The sequence below is a fragment of the Suncus etruscus genome, chromosome 19 (genome assembly GCF_024139225.1).
Source record: "Suncus etruscus isolate mSunEtr1 chromosome 19, mSunEtr1.pri.cur, whole genome shotgun sequence".
Classification (NCBI taxonomy): domain Eukaryota; kingdom Metazoa; phylum Chordata; class Mammalia; order Eulipotyphla; family Soricidae; genus Suncus; species Suncus etruscus.
This window is the reverse complement of record NC_064866.1, coordinates 19847756-19868005: the sequence shown is the minus strand read 5'-3', so window position 1 is coordinate 19868005 and position 20250 is coordinate 19847756. Positions and strand designations below refer to the sequence as shown.

Below are 20250 nucleotides of genomic sequence, written 5' to 3'. Positions count from 1 at the left end.
ACCCCTGAGCACTGCTAGGTGTGCTTAAAAAAAAAAAAAAAAAAAAGGGACCGAAGAGATAGCATGATAGCATGGAGGTAAGATGTTTGCCTTTCATATAGAAGGTCGATGGTTCAAATCCCTGTATCCCATATGGTCCCCCGAGCCTGCCAGGAGCGATTTCTGATCATAGAGCCAGGAGTAACCTGAGTGCTGCCGGGTGTGACCCAAAAAAAACTTAAAAATTGATATTAGGGGGGCTGGTGAGGTGGCGCTAGAGGTAAGGTGTCTGCCTTGTAAGCGCTAGCCAAGGAAGGACCGCGGTTCAATCCCCTGACGTCCCAGATGGTCCCCCAAGCCAGGGGCAATTTCTGAGCACTTAGCCAGGAGTAACCCCTGAACATCAAATGGGTGTGGTCCTAAAAACCAAAAAGAAAAATTGATATTAAGGGGCCGAAGAGATAGCATGGAGGTAAGGTGTTTGCCTTGCATGCAGAAGGTCAGTGGTTCAAATCCCAGCATCCCATATGGTCTCTGAGCCTGCCAGGAGCAATTTCTGTGCATGGAGCCAGGAGTAACCCCTGAGCGTTGCCAGGTGTAACCAAAAACCCAAAAAAAAATTTTTTTTATTTTATAAGTTTATAAAATCTGATTTTAAATATTAAACCCCATTTTGTCACAATTCCATTGCCTCGCTAATGTAGATGCATTTCTATAAAATAAATGGAATTTAAAATGTGGCTTCAGGTAAAATACTACTGGCAAAACAATAATTCAGTTGCATGCACTAAAAGTTTCTACACTATTTCAGTTATTTCTGAAAGAAACATATTTGACCACCCTCAAACTAATGGAATTTTAGGCTTCAAGACTGGTAATGCTCCACAAAGTAATTAAGAGAAATGTAGCAGGGATCAGAGTGACAGCACAGTGGTAGGGCATTTGCCTTGCACTTGGCCCAGGACAGACCTGGTTTGATCCCCAGCATCCCAGATGGCCTCCCGAGCCAGGAGTGATTTCTGAGTGCATAGCCAGGAGTAACCCCTAAGCATCACAGAGTGTGGCCCCAAAACAAACAAAAAAAGAGAACTGTAGCAGAATCTGGCTTGTCTTCCATATGAACACCCCAACTTTGATACAGGTACTGGTACCACAGTTTCCTGAGTACTGCTGGGCCTTGCTCTGGTGGCACAAGCAGCACGACAGAGTCAGCCTCAAGGATCACACCATCAGGTGGATACAATCAGGCCATATATTGCCAGGATAGGCCTTCCCTACCCACTTAAAGATAAAGGCTTATAGCATACCCCCATATTCTTTGTACTGAATGGCTTCCCCCCCCCCCAATCATTAAGCAAAGATTTGCTTCTAAACAGTGAGCACTGGGGAAAGAAGACAAGAACAGAACTAGGGAACAAAATGGGATATAATGAGCATCCTGATTTTGGAAATCCCTGCGTCATTTTTTACATTCTAACACAGTATCAATCACCACTGGAAACTCTCTCCATGGCTGTTACTATCTCAGCATTTCCTGTATTCACAAAATGACAGAGACAGGCATGGTTATTCACAAAGGGTAGAAATACAAGAGCCAGCCCTTTTATTAAAAGAAAAATAGCAATATATCCAGAGACAATACAGACAAGAGCCAGGAGGACCAGTCCATGGCTGGAAGCTTGTCATAAACAGAGGGGAGTGCAGTAAGGGTAAAGAAGGGACCACTATGACAAATGATAGCTGGAAATATTCACTCTGGACAAAAATTGGATGATGAAAGGAGATAAAGTGATAGGCATGATATCCTCAATAACAATAATATTGCAATCCACAGCATATAAAAGGAGTGAGGGATAGAGAGAAAATGAGAGTAAGAGAAACAAGAAAAGTGTCTGCCCCAGTGATAGGCAAGAAGAGGGTGGCAGGTAATCTGGGGGCACTGGGGGCAGGAATTATGCACTGGTGAAGTCATACATTCTTTGAGAAAATCATAAACAACTTTGTAGGGAAAAAAAAAACAACTGTATTATGAACAACCGTGTAACCATGGTGTTTAAATAAAGTAATTAAAAGAAAAAAAACTTTACCTGAGTGAGAACTTCACTGTAAGAAGAGAGAATTTATTGTAAGGTATTCATTCTAACACCTCCTAATTACAAGACAAGGAGAGAAAAGGCTGTAATTAAGCCAGGTTGTAGGCAAGATAGAAAAAATAGCAAAATAACTAGGGAGCAGGGGGGGAAATGGGAATGAGCAAAGCATAAAATCATAAAGAAAATGTCAGGAAAAAATTCTCCTGAGATAAATTATGAAATTTATTATTATTATTAATAACTACAAAATCCCCCAAAGCAAGCCATCCTAAATGACTCACACACCCAGTTGTGAAAGAACTGTAAGGTCTGATTCATCGGAGAACATGCTTGTCACACAGAAAGTCATGTCTGCTCATTAATTTGAAACTAGGAACCATGAATGTTGTTCCCCTATTAAATAACCCTTTGAGGAACTGTAGCAAGTCTAAATATTTCTTTAGGCTGAAATTGCACTTTCTCAGACTCATTAACTTTGATTAATGGTGTAACAGTGTTTTTACCCTCTGACTGTACCTTTGGCTGTAAATCTTGGCCCAATTAAAAGCCTGGCTATCCATAAAGAAAATTCAAAGACCCTCCAAGCATTTGTCATCTGGGTGCCAGCGGAGGTCAGTATTCAGGAAGCAAGGCAGATGCAAAGCAACAATGAAAAAGAAAATTAAGATACAGGAGCAGAAAGGTGCTAACATAAGGATCAAGCCAGAAGATATGGGAGGCTGATCTAAATATTTCGGGATTAATAAGGTGGCAGCCATATTTTAGGGACTGAAAGCCTTAGAAATAACAACATAATAATCTCAATAGCTTTCTCAGTTAAGTACCTTCTTTTTTTTTTTAATAAATATATATTTAAGCACCATGATCACAAGCATATTTGTAGTTGGGTGTCAGTCATAAACAAAATACCTCCCCCCTTTACCAGTGCAACATTCCCACCACCAATGCCCACTCTTCCCTGCCCCTGCCTGTATTCTCGACAGGCATTCTACTTCTCTCATTCTTTATTGTCATGCTAGTTGTTAGTGTAGTTATTTCCCTAACAGCATTCACCACTCTGTGGTAAGCTTCAAATTGTGAGCCAGTCCTTCTGGCCCTTCCAGCCCTTAACTCTATTGTCTCTGGGCCTTATTACAGGAATGTCTTAATTTTTCTTAAAACCCATAGATGAGTGAGACAATTCTGTGTCTACCTCTCTCCCTCTGACTTATTTCACTCATCATAATAGATGCCATGTACATCCATGTACAGGAAAATGTCATGACTACATCTCTCTTGACAGCTGCATAATATTCCATTGTGTAGATGTACCACAGTTTCTTTATCCATTCATCTGTTGAAGGGCATCTTGGTTGTTTCCAGATTCTGGCTATTGTAAATAGTGCTGCAATGAATATAGGGGTGAGGAAGGGATTTTTGTATTATATTTTTGTGTTCCTACCTTCTTTAGTTTAAAATTTCAAAAAGTGTACATGGTATTTTATTTATTAAGTCACATGATAGTGTCTAGAGAATCTTGAAATTAAATCTACATAGATTAAAATTTTGCATGCAAAATTCTTATAAGCTCAAGGTTTAAGAAATCTTGAAATTAAATCTACATAGATTAAAATTTTGCATGCAAAATTCTTATAAGCTCAAGGTTTATGCATATCATAAGCATAAATTTAGAAATCTCATGAGGTACTCACATAATAGATGAAAAGATAGTCTTAACACTGGCTCTCCATTACTGCCCCAAGCATATGTCTTTCTCACTCACGGTTATAGGTCCCAAAATGAAGAAATGTATATTTTGGCCACCAGGAAGGAGGATTTGTGTGACAGGGAATTTTAAGGGGGAACAGTAATTAAAACACAAGTGTGGTAAGACAAGATAAAGTGGACAGGAGAGATAGTAAAGGGGATAAGACACCTGACTCCTTAGGTCCGTTCTTCACACTGCATGTGAACCCCTGAGCACCACCCAGATCAGCCCTTAAGTGTCCCCTCAGCACAGAGCCAGGTATGCTCCGCCACCCCCCCAAAAAAAAGATAAGTTGACAACTGAAGCAATAGCATAGTAAGTTTGCATGTGGCAGACACAGGTATGATCTCTAGTATCCCAGAATGATGTCTGAGCACAGAGGGAGGGAGGGAGGGAGGGAGGGAGGAAGGAAGGAAGGAAAGAAGGAAGGGAGAGAGGGAGGGAGAAGGATTTTCCTAAAAATCATAATCAGAGAGTGGGAAATGACTCCGTGACTAACATGTCTGCCTGAGTTTGATTCTTAGAGCCAATGCACATGTAAGCAATGTGATCCTGGCAGCTCTGCCATTGTGCTCCCAGGACCCCCAAAAATCTCCAGGGACACCACAGTTAATTGTCTGAACCTCTGAACAAAAGGGTATAAGCCCTGATTGAGGAAATGAATGTTTGAAGAGCAAGGCCAAGAGGATGGCCAAAGCAAGAAAGGGTGTGAGCACAGTTAATGAGTACAACCCCAGAAACCACCACCACCACTATATGTGCCCGCACCACAACCAAGCGTGTGTGACTCTGGACATCAGAACAACCTCAACAGGGGCTAGAGAGATAGCACAGTGGTAGGGCATTTGCCTTGATTTTGGCTGACACAGAAGAGACCCGGTTCGATTCCCGGCATCCCATATGGTCCACGAGCCTGCCAGTGGCGATTTCTGAGTGCAGAGTCACCCCTGAGTGCCGCTAGGTGTGGTTCAAAAAAAAAATCAATCAATTAATAAATAAATAAAGTTTAAAAAAAAAAAAGAGCAACCTCAACAGAGGAAAGAAAAGGAGGAAATGCCTAAACCTATTTTTAGAATTTGAGGAAGTCAGAGAGAGATTGCAGTGGATAGAGTATTTGCCTTGCATATGGCCAATCCAGGTTTGATTCCTGGCATCCCAAATGGTCTCTCAGGTCTACCACGAGTGAATCCTGAGTGTAGAGCAACAAGTAGCTTCTGGACCCCTAAGCATCACTGGGTGTGGCCCCAAAAACTAAAAGTAATAATAAATAAGTTTCTTCCCTTAAATAACTTTCTACCCTAAAATAATAAGCCAGTAAATAAACAATCCCAGGCTCTGAAAAAGCAAGTCCCTTGAAAGTAGCATAAAAATAAAACTGGAGGTTCCGGAGTGATAACACAGCAGAAGGGTGTTTGCCTTGCACACAACCAATCCAGGACGAAGGGTGGTTCAAATCTCAGAATCCCATAAGCAAGCCTGTCAGGGACAATTTCTGGGCACAGAGCCAGGAGTAACCCCTGAGCACCACCAGATGTGACCCCCAAATCATTCCCCCCCATAAAATGAAATAGGACACAAGTTTTACCACATAGAAAGTATGACGTTTCAGAGTTCCTAACATGTCTTTTAAATGTGGCACAAAAATGCTGTAAGCATAAGACACAATTATGTAGTATAAATGCAGTGTCTGTATGTATATGTACAGACATGTAAGTGTTCTTAGTAAGCATAGTCTGATGAAAGTCAAAAGAAGAAGGGGGTGGGGAATACTGAAAGGTTTTAATTTGAAAAACAAGCCTTCCACAGATGAAAAGCAAACAGCTAATTTTCCTAGCACCCAGCTAATTAAAACCTACAGAGTGCTGAATAAGAGAGAATATTGCTCTGCCCATATGCAAAAAAAAAAAAAAAAAGACTAACAGAGCTTCTAAACACCAGGAGTTTGAAACTGAAAATGCTGCATAGTTTCAAAGTGTCTGCCCTGTTTTCAAAGCTCTGAAAAATACAAGTTACGTGGATAAAAAGATTGTCCGGCCCATTTACAAGCAATATCACAAAAGTTCTCTTGACTATGAGACTATAAAAGGAAGGAACTGCACACAGGAAATTGCCCTGTGCCACTCCTCCCTTCCTTTCAACAAATTTTTATAAGCAGAAGCAAACACTATCTGTTAGATTTTAAAAAAGAAGAAGAGAAAAATAGAAAAAAAAAAAAAAAAAAAAAAAAACAGAGTAACTGGTCTCTGGTGCATTACTGCTTCAATAAATAGTTAAAGTAATTATTTGTTGAAAATGAAGTTACAGTCTAAAAAGCATTTGTTTAACTCACATTGTTTTAATAAGTGAAGCAATTCTGAAATTGAAATTTATGGATGAACTGGGAATCTGAGATTAAGGAAATTAATAGGATTGGTCCAAACAAATGAAAACAAAAGCAAATTCAGAGTTAGCCTGGTTTAGCATTAAAAATGAGAAAAATCTCACACACACACACACACACACACACACACACACACACACACCTTTTAAATAACACTGTTCTTGACATAATATTGGCTTATATATATTAAAAAGATGATTCAGTCTTGAATTATCAGGTCTATCATCATCGGTTCCAATTAACTCTTTGTATTCAGATATACAATGGTTAATACAGTAGTACCAGGGATAATATGGGGGTTAAGATGCTTGCCTTGCACACAGCCAATCCCAATTCAATCCCTGGCATCATGTTCCCTGAGTACAGTCACTTGTGGCCTAATTCCTTCCCTCCAAATAAAGTAAATACACTAGTTCTTAAGAGGCTAGAGTGTGGCCAGAGCAGTGGCACAAGTGGTAGGGCATTTGCCTGTATGTGACTAACCAAGGATGGATCGAAGTTCGATTCCCAGCACCCTGAGTCAGGAGCTATTTCTGAACGTATAGCCAGGAGTAACCCCTGAGCATCACTGGGTGTGCTGCCTCCCAACAAAGAGGCTAGAGTGATAGTAAAACAGGGAGGGTGCTTATTTTACATGCAGTCAACCTGGTTTCAGTCCCAGCACCACACACATATGGTATCCCCAGCCCAGCCAGGAGTGATCCTTGAGTATAGAACCAAGAGTAAGCCCTGAGCACCACTAGGTATAGCGTCAAAACAAAATTTAAAAAAAATTTTTTTAGAAATACGATTTTCTTATAGGAACAAAATTTAAGCAATAGGGACTTTCTAAATTCTTACAGAAACCTGGACACACAGCTATTTCTCATCAGAGGTTTCTAGGGTTCCATATCTACTAATGAACTGAAATAAATTTTTTGGGGGGGTCACACCTGGCAGCGCTCAGGGTTACTCCTGGCTCTATGCTCAGAAATCGCTCCTGGCAGGCTCGGGGGACCATTTGGGATGCTGAGACTCAAACCGGGGTTCATCCTGTGTTGGCGGAGTGCAAGGCAAATGCCCTACCACTGTGCTATTGCTCTGGCCCAAATGTTGAGATTTTTAAATCTATTACTGTATGTTGATAATTGACAAATCAAAAAAATCCACATTAGTAATTCAGAAAGATGTTATTTACTTGAAAAAAATTTTTGAAAAGGAATCTAAAATGTTTAGCCAATAATGGCATGCCCTCTCTAAATGGAATATTATGTGGTTATCTGGGTAGCAAAACATCATAAGAACGTTCATAAGACTATCCTCCAATCACACCTAAGGAAACAGTTGGGATTTAGAGTGTTGTAGCTGGGGCAGAAGGGATACTACATACACAAGGGCAAGGCGCTGACATTGCAAATCATCAACAAAGGTTTGGTCCCCAGCTTCCCATATGGTACTCCAAGCCCACCAAAAGTATTTACTGAATGCAGAACCAGGAAAAAGCCCTGAGCACCCCTTCACAATCCTCCTGCCCAGCAAAAGAAAAAGATATATAAAGTGTAATAGCTTATGGGAGCTTTTCCCTCTATTCTTCCACACTATGATTATGAAACCTTTTTTTGGTTTGGTTTGTTTTGGTTTGGTTTGGTTTGGTTTGGTTTGGTTTTGGGTTACACTTGGCCAGGCTCAGGGGTTACTCCCGGCTCTGTGCTCAGAAATCGCTCCTAGAAGGCATGGGGATCCATATGGGATGCCGGGATTCAAACCATGGTCTGTTCAAATCCCCTTCCCAAAAAGTATCCTTAATTCTATGCCATTACCCTGAGGAATGCTCTCAAAACCCCACACTCATCTTCTGGAACTTACCTTAGGTCTGTCCCTCTCTCCATACTGGATGCTGCTACATCCAGATACAGAGCAGCATGACCTCCATTATGACAGGGTCTAATGAAACACCTAGTTAACTGAAGCCATACTTATAAAATTGGACACATAATACACACATTTTTTTTTTTTTTTGGTTTTTGGGTCACACCCGGCAGCACTCAGGGGTTCCTCCTGGCTCTATGCTCAGAAATCGCTCCTGGCAGGCTCGGGGAACCATATGGGATGCCAGAATTAGAACCACCATCCTTCCACATGCAAAGCAAACGCCTTACCTCCATGCTATCTCTCCAGCCCCAATACACAATTTTCATAGTGCGTATTTCAGAAATTGCTCCTGGCAGGCTCAGGGGACCATACAGAATGCCAGGATTCGAACCACCATCCTTCTGCATGCAAGGGAAATGCCTTACCTCCATGCTATCTCCCCAGCCCCTTTTCATAACATTTTATTGCTAATCTGTAACCCAAATTAGTCAAAGCCTTCATTCTTTTTTTTTTCTGGTTTTTATGTTTTGTTTTGTTTTTGTTGTCATTTAAGGTGCTTTAAATTTCCCCCAAAGCTCCCCCAGTGTTGAGGAGAGTCCATCTGTGCCAAATAAATATTTACTGCATTGATGAATGCCTGAACAAATGTTCCACAGGAGAGAAACGTAGTGAGTTTAGACTGGGTTAGTCTTTTACAATTCAAAAAAATGTTTTAAGAGCAAAGCAAAACAGTTGACACTCTCATCTTCTGATGAATTTTCTTAAGCAATCAACAATCATTTGTGAGTTATCAAGCCAAGAAAGAATTTTAATGCAAACAAGGGTGGTCAGGAGGCAACAAGAGGACAAGACTCTTCAGTCTTGGGGAATCATATGGGATACAAGGGACTGAACCCAGGTGGGCCACATGCAAGGCAAATACCCTACCACTGGGCCATCACTCAGGGAGCCTGAGCCCTAAATTCTTCAAATACAAAGATCTCCTCCAACCATCACAACTATGAACCAGGATGTAATCTGTTCTTAATAGGAATAAAACAAGTCTGGAAAAATTTGGGGCCAGAAAAATAAAACAAGTAGTGCATTTGCCTTGCATGTAGCCCACCTGGGTTTGATCCCTGGCATCCCATATGGTCCCGAGCCTGCTAGGAGTAATTTCTGAGTGCAGAGCCAGAAATTGGATTGCCACTGGATATGCCCAAAAACAAAAACAAAATGAAAATCACAGCTGGCTTGGTCAGTACACAAAAATTTTGGTAATGAGGAAGATGACACTTCATACAATATTACTATATGCTCAATTTGAGTTTTCAGAAATATTTCCTTCTGAAACTACCTGGAGAAATTGTCTTCCTTCTATCTTTCATCATATTATTCATTCAGTAGATAATTTTTTGGGCCACACCCATTTGATGTTCAGGGGTTACTCCTGGCTAAGCGCTCAGAAATCGCCCCCAGGCTTGGGGGAACTACATGGGACGCCAGGGGATCGAACCGGGTCCTTCCTTGGCTAGCACTTGCAAGGCATACACCTTACCTCTAGTGCCACCTCACTGGCCCCAGTAGATAATTTTTTAATTAAAGTTAATTAATTTTTGGTTTGGGGGCCACATCTGGCAATGCTCAGGAGTTACTCCTGGCTCTGTGCTCAGAAATTGCTCCTGGCAGGCTCGGGGGACCATATGGGATACCGGCAATCAAACCTTGGTCAGGTGTGTGCAAGGCAAATGCCCTACAGCTGTGCTATCTCTCTGGTGCCATTCAGTAGATAATTATGGAATATTTAATATGCAATAAAAGAAAAAAACAGTCTAAACTAAAGCTTAATGTCTTAAACAGCAAAACAGAAAAAACTCAGCTCAATGCATCAATACATTGTGCTGCCCTCAACACCCTAACCTCCTCCACAGTAACCACCTAGGAATCCCCCCACATTCTGGACAATCTTCCCCTATGATCAGCTGAGCAAGCAGAATTCATGGGGTTCAGCTTCCAAGTCAAATAGGGAATGCCTGGGCCTAACCCTAACCCCTTGGATACTTGAATCACCTTCTAGACACAACAATGAAACAAAGTCCCAACCCTCAGTCAAGAGAAAAAATAAATAATTCAATACATGTCTACAGGATAATTGCAAAAAGTAGAGTGTGATAAAAAAGGGGGGGGCAGAAGGTAGAAAGTGCCCAGGTGGGTAAAGTGGGGTGCAACTTGACAGTCTACTAAAGGAAGTTATATGAGAAGGAACCAAACTGAAAAGATCTGAGGTAAGATCATTCCAGACAGGGAAAACAGAAATATCAAGGTCTTCTAGAAGGAACAACAAGCTTGGATTATTTTATAGTTAGAAGGCCAGCAGAATATAAACATCTCTTAACCCAGAAGAAAGCCAGATCAGGGATAGGAAACCCTCGTATAATCTAAATTATATGAGAAAAGGATCAGAGGAATAGCTTTGTCTTTGTGGAAAATATTTTTTGTTAGTTCCTTTGATAAAGTACTGACTCCTCATTTTCAAAGAGAGAGAACTATTAAAAACCTCTGAAAGGATGCCTGCTTAGGAGGCTGGACACGGATAAGGCATTTACTTTGCACATATATGTGCAATTCTTAGCACTTCATTTGGTTTTAAGAGCTCTGCCAACTATAATCTCTGCCCAGAGCGAGGAGTAAGCCCTAAACATCACCGGGTATGGCCCAAAATTTTAAAAAAATCTTTTTCTTTTTCAGATCTATTTAGCCCACTCCATATAAGCTTGAGACTGCTCCAAAAGTTAAAATCCTTTGTTTTTAAGAAGACTGAGACCATGGGGCCAAAGAGATAGCATGGAGGTAAATCATTTGCCTTGCATGCAGAAGGAAGGTGGTTCGAATCCCAGCATAGATATGGTTCCCTGAGCCTGCCAGTGGTGATTTCTGAGTGTAGAGCCAGGAGTAACCCCTGAGCGCTGCTGGGTATGACCCAAACCCCCCCCCCCAAAAAAAAAGAAGGTTGAGACGAGCACACATGTTACCTGGGTATATGAAACCTGAATACATGTCACCTGCATCTCCTGTTTTAAGATAAGTATTTTTCCTATTTTTATGCTTAATTGTGTAACAGGATTCTCTCTGCCTTCGGAGAATCCACAGTCTTGAGTGCATTACTCAATGCGCTGTCTCTTTCTTATCCTCTCCCTCCCCTTCCTCTGTACCTAAAATAAAACCTTTTTTTACTTAAAAAAAAAAAAAAAGAGAAAGGTTGATATCTGACTAAATAAATGCAAGCATTTACTGAGATGGGTGTATAATACACATTAACTTTCTTACATAGTTTCTATCAATAATTATAGAAAGATGGGCTGGACAGCGACGCAAGCAATAGGGCATTTGCCTTGCAAGCGCTGACCTAGGACGGACTGTGGTTCAATCCCCCGGCATCCCATATGGTCCTCCAAGCCAGGAACAATTTCTGAGCGCATAGCCAGGAGTAACCACTGAGCGTTGCCGTGTGTGGCCCAAAAACCAAAATAATAATTAATTAATTGATAATGATTAATAATAATTTTAGAAAGACACAACTAATGGGGGCCGGAGAGATAGCATGAAAGTAGGGCATTTGCCTTACATGCAGAAGACGGTGGTTTGAATCCCAGCATCCCATATGGTCCCCTGTGGCTGCCAGCAGTGATTTCTGAGCATAGAGCCAAGAATAACCCCTGAGCGCTGCTGGGTGTGACCCAAAAAAAAACAAACAAACAAACAAACAAACAAAAAAAGACACAACCAAGTAAGGTGATTTTTTTTTTCTTTTTTTTGGTTTTCTTGGCCAAAGCTCTGAAGTGTTCATAAGACCAGAGAGAGAGTGCAGTGGATAGGACACTTGCCTTGCACACTGCTGACCTGGATTCAAACTCCAGCATTCCATATAGTCCTCTGAGCACTGCCAGGAGTAATCCCTAAGTGCAGAGCCAGGAAAAAACCCTGAGCATCACCAGGAAAAGTCCAGAAACAAACCAATGCTACTTCCAGCTCTGTGCTTGGATTGGCTTCCAGCAATTCTAGGGGGCATGGGGGGACCATATGGTACCAAACATGGCATTTTAGTCATCGCTGGGTACCCAATTGCCCCTTTTTAAATATCAATATCAGAGGGTTGGGGGAAAGATGAGTGTAAGTACTATGAACAAAGCCTCAGGTCATAGGTTATTCTTTTAACCCTATGCTCGGTCCATGTCCTACAATAGCTAACAGTCCTTCCAGGAACACCACTGGGCTTTTTCCCCTGGAACATCTGGTTTGATGAGAAGATTTGATGTCTGATAGTTGGCGTCTCCTTCCATCCAGGTCTACCAAAGAAACACCTGAACACAGAGCAGTGTGTTTGCCAGCTTCAGAGAAGCACAAATCCTCCTTCCCCGAAGATGAAGGGAATTAATGCCTCTTCTCTCTGCCTTTATATAAGTATACAATGGGGCTGGAGAGATAGCACAGCGGTAAGGCATTTGCTTTGCATGTAGCAATCCAGGACGGACAGTGGTTCGAATTCCAGCATCCCATATGGTCCCCCATGCCTGCCAGGAGCAATTTCTGAGTGCAGAGCCAGGAGTAACCCCTGCCAGGGGTGACCCAAAAACCAATAAAACAATAAATAAATAAGTATACTCTGAAATATTATTTAGGTTCTCCAAGAATTCTACTATACATTGCCAGTACATTTTGATTTCTAACTTCCAAGGTTTTTGCCTATTCCCACTCTATATAAAAAAAAAAAAACCACTTAAAAGGCCAAGCCAAAACTCTAGAACATTTTATATCAAATTCACATTTAATACACAGAATAAAATTTGTCATCAAGGGAGAAAAAAAAAAAAAAGAAAAAAAAATTTGTCATCAAAATGATTTTTGATAGAAAAGTTCTATCCAATTATAAGGATGACTTATGACATGCAGAAGTTATAGTATGCCTTCTGAAAATAATAGATAAATAAAATAATAGATAAATAATAATAGATAAAAGAATGGATTGATGTTGTATATTAAATATCAATAAAAATAATAGTTATAGGAGGCGAGCAATAGTGCAGCCTTGCACGCGGCTGACCCGGGACGGACCTATGTTCAATCCCCGGCATCCTATATGGTCCCCCAAAACCAAGAACGATTTCTGAGCACATAGCCAGGAGTAACCCCTGAGTGTCACTGGGTGTGGCCCAAAAACCAAAAAAAAAAAAAACTGCTGCTTATAAACTTCTGTCAAATAATCTGACATTCTCTTATCCCAATAAAGTAACAGTTCAATTAACTTTTAACTTTCTTCTACACATCAATATATAGTAGAAATATCCTTTTTGGGACCTGGAGCGGTGGCGCAAAACAGTAAAGCATCAGCCTTGCCTGAGCTAGTCTAGGACGGATAGCAGTTTGAGACCCCAACATCCATATGGTCCCCGAAGCCAGGAGTGATTTCTGAGCACATAGCCAGGAGTAACCCATGAGCATCACCGGGTAGAGCCCAAAAAGACAAAAAAATATATCCTTTTTTCATTATTCTCTCATTAAAATACCAGTACAGCAGAAGACTCCAAACAACATATACATGAGTTGGCAAGACTTTCATTAATTGCTAAAAAGTAAAATCCAAGAGTAAACTGTTCACAGATGGTAGTTCATGCTCTCCACTACAGATTAGTTCCCAAAGCTAGCAATCTAGCCCAATTCCAGATGAAAGGTGACCTGAATTTTATTTGAGCATTAGCATTTTATTGGCCTTCTTGCAGAAAATTAACATGAAGGAAGTACTTACAGCATAAGCACCTATCAAAAATGCTGCATTTGCTCTTTTCCGTTGATCAAAACAGGTGTAATGCACTATTTTCTTCCTTGATAAGCTGTATGACTGGAAAGAGAGGAGAAAAAGAGATAGTATAAAGATAGTATAAAGATGTAAAGATAAAGAGAAGGTGAGCTTCAACTCAACTTTCAAAGCTCTCTCATAATCGGCGTGAACTTTCCTCATCACATGGAAGGAAGATGGGACTTACCTGGCTCTTTTCAGCCTGCTCATGAATTAAGATTGACAATTTATAATTAAAAGTTATTATTTATAAACTCTAATAATTGTATATATTATATAAATTTATATTATAATGTGTTTATAATAATTTATTATGATTTATACATTGCAATTTGTCATTTATAATCAACGATTTATAAATAGAGTATCAATAAGAGAGAAGGAAGTGACAATATAAAACATGTTTTTATCCATCAAAGCAGGGAAAATAGAAAATAATTTTCAGCATCTTTTGTAGCCGATATTACTTTTTAAGGTTCATTCTTGATCTTATCTGTAACTCTCACTCCCAGAATATATTTTAACTCTTCATATAATACTGTGTTTTTAGGGCCGAAGTGATGGCACAAGCGGTAGGACATTTTTGCCTTGCCTGCTCTGACCTAGGATGGACCTCGGTTCAATCCCCCAGTGTCCCATATGTTTCCCCAAGCTAGGATCGATTTCTAAGCACATAGCCAGGAGTAACCCCTGAGCGTCACCAGCCCCCCCCAAATACTATATTTTTAATACAATAACCTAGTTTCATATCTAAGTTTTAAAAATGCCTATAGGCTATTTAAATATGAATCACATCCAACAGGGCTCAGAAAACTTATAGTCTCCTCTGGTGAGGATGTCTGACCCAGCAGTTGTGAGTTCAGTGTTCAGATCACCTGGACTACACCTATTTGTTCTAAAGAGGTCATGCAGAATTGGAATCAAATCAGTCTCATGAATGAGGTATGTCCTCTACCACCTGATCTCTCCCCCAAGCACTTTAAAAACATCTGTATTAATGAGAACATAGACTGATTTTTTTCTAGAATGTTCCATTGATCCTTTAATTAGATGACCAGAAATTGTTAATGGAAAAAAGATCAACTATTAAATAGATCAACTAAAAATATCAAATCAATAAATATCTAAATCTAATATATTAAAATTAATAGGTTCAAAAAGTTATTTAGCACTTTCAATTACCAATAAATATGCTGCATGCTTAATTATTCAAAATTATTTGAAATTGCTTAATTATTCAAAGCATCTAAAATAGGTAATATAATGTGTTACATACAAGGTAAACACAAATAGAATCATACAGATAGAGATCTGTTAAAAATATAACCAAATCTTTAAAAATATGTATAAAACAATGATACAATTCAATAAACTCTGCTCAGTTTTCCATTTTAAAACAGAGCAATTCAGTAAATGGTTTTTAAAATATAGGAATAAGTACATTTCAATATTTATCTACAATTCATACTGACTATAAATGCAGGTTTCTATTCCTCTTATAATGACCAGAACAACATGGAGCCATTGCTTTTAAAGCCACGGAAAAGATGTAAATAGAACTTAACTATCCCTTTCTTTTTTTTTTTTTTTTTTTTTTGTTTTTTGTTTTTTGGGCCACACCCATTTGACGCTCAGGGGTTACTCCTGGCTATGCACTCAGAAGTCGCTCCTGGCTTGGGGGACCATATGGGACGCCGGGGGATCGAACCGCGGTCCGTCCTAGGCTAGCACAGGCAAGGCAGGCACCTTACCTCCAGCACCACCGCCCGGCCCCAACTATCCCTTTCTTTACCTCTGCAAGGAAACAAATTTCTTCCAGCTCCTAAATCCATTCTCTAAGACTGCAATATTCTGCTTTAATATGAAACCAAAGTCTAACAGGCTCTGTGGCATTCCTAAATGAATGAGCCTAGCTACTCCTTTTCACCCTTTGGTATCTTTAATAACCAGTAATCACTTGTTATGAAATGGAATGTTTGAATGTTAGGAAACGGTAGAGTCCTTTTTCATTGAAATCTCAAAAAGAAGGGTCAGAGCAATAGCACAGTGGGTAGGTTTGCCTTAAGCATAGCCAACCCAGTTAGATCCCTGGCGTCCCAGAGAGTCTCTCAAGCTTGCCAGAAGTAAATTCTGAGTGTAGAGCCAGGAGTAACCCCTGAGCACCACCAGGTGTGGTTCAAAGTGTCAGCTTCAAACAGAAAATCTTACTACCAAATCCCTTATTTCCTAACAGGTTTACCAAAATAGCCTATTAAACAAAGGGGGGGAAGGGTGGCAGCACATCACTTTATTCAATTCAGTGCAGAAAAGTGAATAAATTGTAGTTATATCAAGATTTTTTTGTTTTTTGAGGGGCCCACACCCGGTGGTGCTCAGGGGTTACTCCTGGCTCTGCACTCAGAAATCGCTCCTGACACAGGGATCATATGAGATGCCAGGAATCGAACCTGGGCCTATCCCAGGTCAGCAGCGTGCAAGGCAAATGCCTTACCACTGTGCTATCACTACGGCCCAATCACTCTTTCACTTTAAAAAAAAAATCTTTTTTTTTTTGACTGTAAGTTCAATATTTAGGCGTCAGCAAGGGGATTTCTTCTGAGAACTCTGTTTATGGGCGATTGTTCTTTCACTGTAACTTTACCTTGTCCTCTTTGCATCATTGTTCTCATAATTAAAAATTTAAAAAAATCTGTTATTTATCTATCCTTAGAAGAAACAAACCTCAAAACTTAAAAGATTTGTCTGGGGATTTTTTTGGACCATTTGATGATCAAATAAATATATTTATTTATTTGACCATTTCACCATCAAATAAATATGTATCAGAACAAAACTTTTATCATTTGCAAATTAATGCCAAGTGGCAGTACCTTAAACACAAACTCAGTTTAATGATTTAAGAACTAAGATGCCTAAAATGGAATGATTCCGAGATTTCCAGATATAAATGTTTTTAAGAGTCAAGAATATGAATTCCATGGGGTCAGAGAGATAGCACAGCGGCGTTTGCCTTGCAAGCAGCCGATCCAGGACCTAAGGTGGTTGGTTGGTTCGAATCCCGGCGTCCCATATGGTCCCCCGTGCCTGCCAGGAACTATTTCTGAGCAGATAGCTAGGAGTAACCCCTGAGTGTGGCCCCCCAAAAAAAAAATATATATATATATATATTTATATATATATAAAACTTGTGTTATGGGGGCCGGGCGGTGGCGCTGGAGGTAAGGTGCCTGCCTTGCCTGCGCTAGCCTAGGACGGACCGCGGTTCGATCCCCCGGCGTCCCATATGGTCCCCCAAGAAGCCAGGAGCAACTTCTGAGCGCATAGCCAGGAGTAACCCCTGAGCATCACAGGGTGTGGCCCAAAAACCAAAAAAAAAAAAAAAAAAAAAGAATTCCAGGGCTAGAGCAATACTACAGTTGATAGGGCACTTGTCTTGCACATGGCTGAAAGAGATTCAGTTCCTAGCATCCAAATCCTAAGCACTGCCAGGAGTAATTTCTGAGTGCAGAGCCAGAATAAACCCTAAATACTGTTGAGAGTTTATAAATATGAAAGTGGGGTCCATTTGCCAAGTAGAAAAGCATGCCATATTTAAAATTATGGACCTCAATCTGCTGGCTCTCTATAGAAACCTGGACCCAGAAGAGATAGCACAGTACCTAAAAGAAGTCACAAGTACAGGTTATTTCATATATTGAAGGTCTTGAACATGATCCAAAACAGTTACATGGCATTGACACCCAATGAGACATGTCCATCGAACAAATTCAGGGCATAGGAAACTAGTCTTCTGAATGAAATGCTGTGGCCAAAAGCAAATTTATTTGTTCTAAGAACATGATCAAGTAGTTATATGACAAGCACAGAGCTAAGCAGTGTAGGAGAAGGAGAAGCATAACCCCACTCTGATTTCAGAAGTACCGATAAGTCTAACATTTAATGCTAAGCAAGGAGAAATTATTGGATAAAGCTTAGTATGTGGAATTAAATGGAGTACAATAGCAATGAGTTCACAGCACAGTAAGGACCAACAAACTGTTCTTAATTGCAAGTACAATAATTGCTTAATTTAACAAGATCAAAGAAAATAAGGAGTCAACGCTGGAAATGAAAACTGATTACCGGTCATATAGAAACGTCCACATCTGTATTGCTTACCTGAAAAACCAAAGCTTTATCACATAAGATGCAAATCATGTCAGGTACTTAAAGAGCATATAAATGTTTAGTGGTGCTTGCAAAAACAAGGTAAAATCATCGCTATTATAGAAGAATACAAAGTAATACAATACAAACTAAGGAAATGAAATCATACCAATTAATACCAGAATACAAATGTGTGGTTACAACCAGACAGACATTTCCTATCTCAAGAAAAAGAAAACGTTGTTAAACGTCTCATTCTAGTGGGATCACTCCTGGTGAAAAACAAGCTAGGCCAAGTCCGAGAGAGAAAATTATGTCATGCTATCCGAATCACAAAGAGCCCAGGCTAGCGTTGGATTACAGTGACATGCACCAGTTCATTTTAGGTGAGGAGAGCACAAACTGTTGAACCATTCGAAAACAAAAAGGAGTGTGCAACAAAGCTCAAACCAAAAAAACAAAGCAGTTAAATGATTGATTTAAAGAAGCAGAGTTTAAATACCTCTTCAGGGAAACTGCTTGCCATGCTTAAAAGTAAAGTCAGCAAGTCATTTTATTAGAGCATTTAATAAATATTAGAGCATCTGTTGACTTAAGCCTTGTGAATTTATCTGATGAAGAAGCTCAGGAAAACATTATCCCACTGGATAATATGCTCTTTAATTAAAACAGAGCCCATGCACTTTCCCTCAAACAAGCAAGGTATGGCAATGGTGTGGCCAGATGAAGTAAAATCACAACCCAGGGACAGAGTGACCAAAGCACAATTCTTTCAGAGGTGACTATGACCCAGTAAAGGCCATAGCAATCAGGGCCTCCATAGCAATCGCTGGGCATGTCATTGCAAAAGCCATCAAATGAACATTATCTTCCCAGGAGCAGCCATGAGCTCTGTGGGTTTTACCTCCAACTTCCCCAGGAAAGGGATATTCTTGAACATTTTCTTTGGCTGTACAAAACAAAATATGGTTGATGCATTTATTAATAACAAAAAGAAAAGAGGTTGCATCCATTTCTTTACAAAGAAAAAGGTGTTGTTAGGTTTTTTGTTTTTTGTTTTTTGCTTTGGCCCATTTTGTTCAAACCAACTATGTTTCACTGGTAATGTGACACACTTGGCTAAAATAAAAAAGTAAAAATATTAGACAAAAGTTGCACAAAATTATAGTTTGATCATCTTGCTATCAGTTAAAGGAATTCTCTAGCTACGGGGTTCTTGGTTGAGAATGTATAAAAGGCTCCATCTACTAAACTCACGGAAGTTAGCACTGTTTTAAAATTCCTCCTTTTTGTTTTGTTTTGTTTTTTGTTTTGTTTTGTTTGGAGGCCACGCCTGGTGATGCTCAGGGGTTACTCCTGGTTATGCACTCAGAATCACTCCTGGCTTGGGGGACCATATGGGAGGCCAAGGAATTGAACCACAATTCATTCTAGGTCAGCCACATGCAAGGCAAATGCCCTACCGCTGCGCCATCGCTCTGGCCCCGAATTCCTCCTTTTTAAACTTCTCAAACTGTCTTCCAAACGTAGAGTGCTTTACCCACAAAGAAGCCCATAAAGTAAAAACAGAGTTATCTTGTGAAGAAATTTCAATGTTTCTGTAGTCATAATAAAAGGACAGTCTGATCATTTTATCAAGAACTCTATGGGTATTTGCCTTGCATGCTGCCAACCCAGAATGGAGCTGGGTTTGATTCCCAACATCCCATATGGTCTCCTGAGCCTGCCAGGAGCAATTTTTGAGTGCGGAGCCAGGAGTAAACCCTGAGTACCACCGGATGTGGCCCAAAAACAAAAAAGAGTTCTATATGTAAACATTTGATACCATGGCAGGCACCTTGTTCCCTGCACATTCATCCAGCAGCAAGGACATTCCACAAGCCAGTCCCCCAATCCACCAGGTACTCTTAAAACTTTAATGCAATCATCCACTTCAGCATGCCTACTCCTTTCTTCCAGCCTGAGTATTATATGGCTGTGGCCCAACAACCAACCAATCAAAAAATAAATAAATAAAGTTTAAAAAAATTACATTTCTGTCAATATTCCTTCAAACCATATAAAAGTCATCTTCATGGTTTTTATAACTGTCCTACTGATTCATAAAAAGAGCTCAAATATTTTTTTGTATTTTTGTTGTTACAGCTTCGTTTTGTTTTTATTTTGTTCTTTTTTTTGTTTGTTTGGTTGGTTGGTTTTTGGGCCACACCCGGCGATGCTC

General features: G+C 40.0%; 1 protein-coding gene across 1 annotated transcript in view; it reads right to left on the bottom strand.

The window, feature by feature from the left end:
- The window catches only part of CDC14A (cell division cycle 14A), a 191442-nt gene that overhangs the window by 132540 nt on the left and 38652 nt on the right, over window positions 1-20250 (bottom strand). The window contains 1 exon segment of the mRNA XM_049765598.1: window positions 13833-13925. Coding sequence (XP_049621555.1) covers window positions 13833-13925 — 93 coding nt within the window.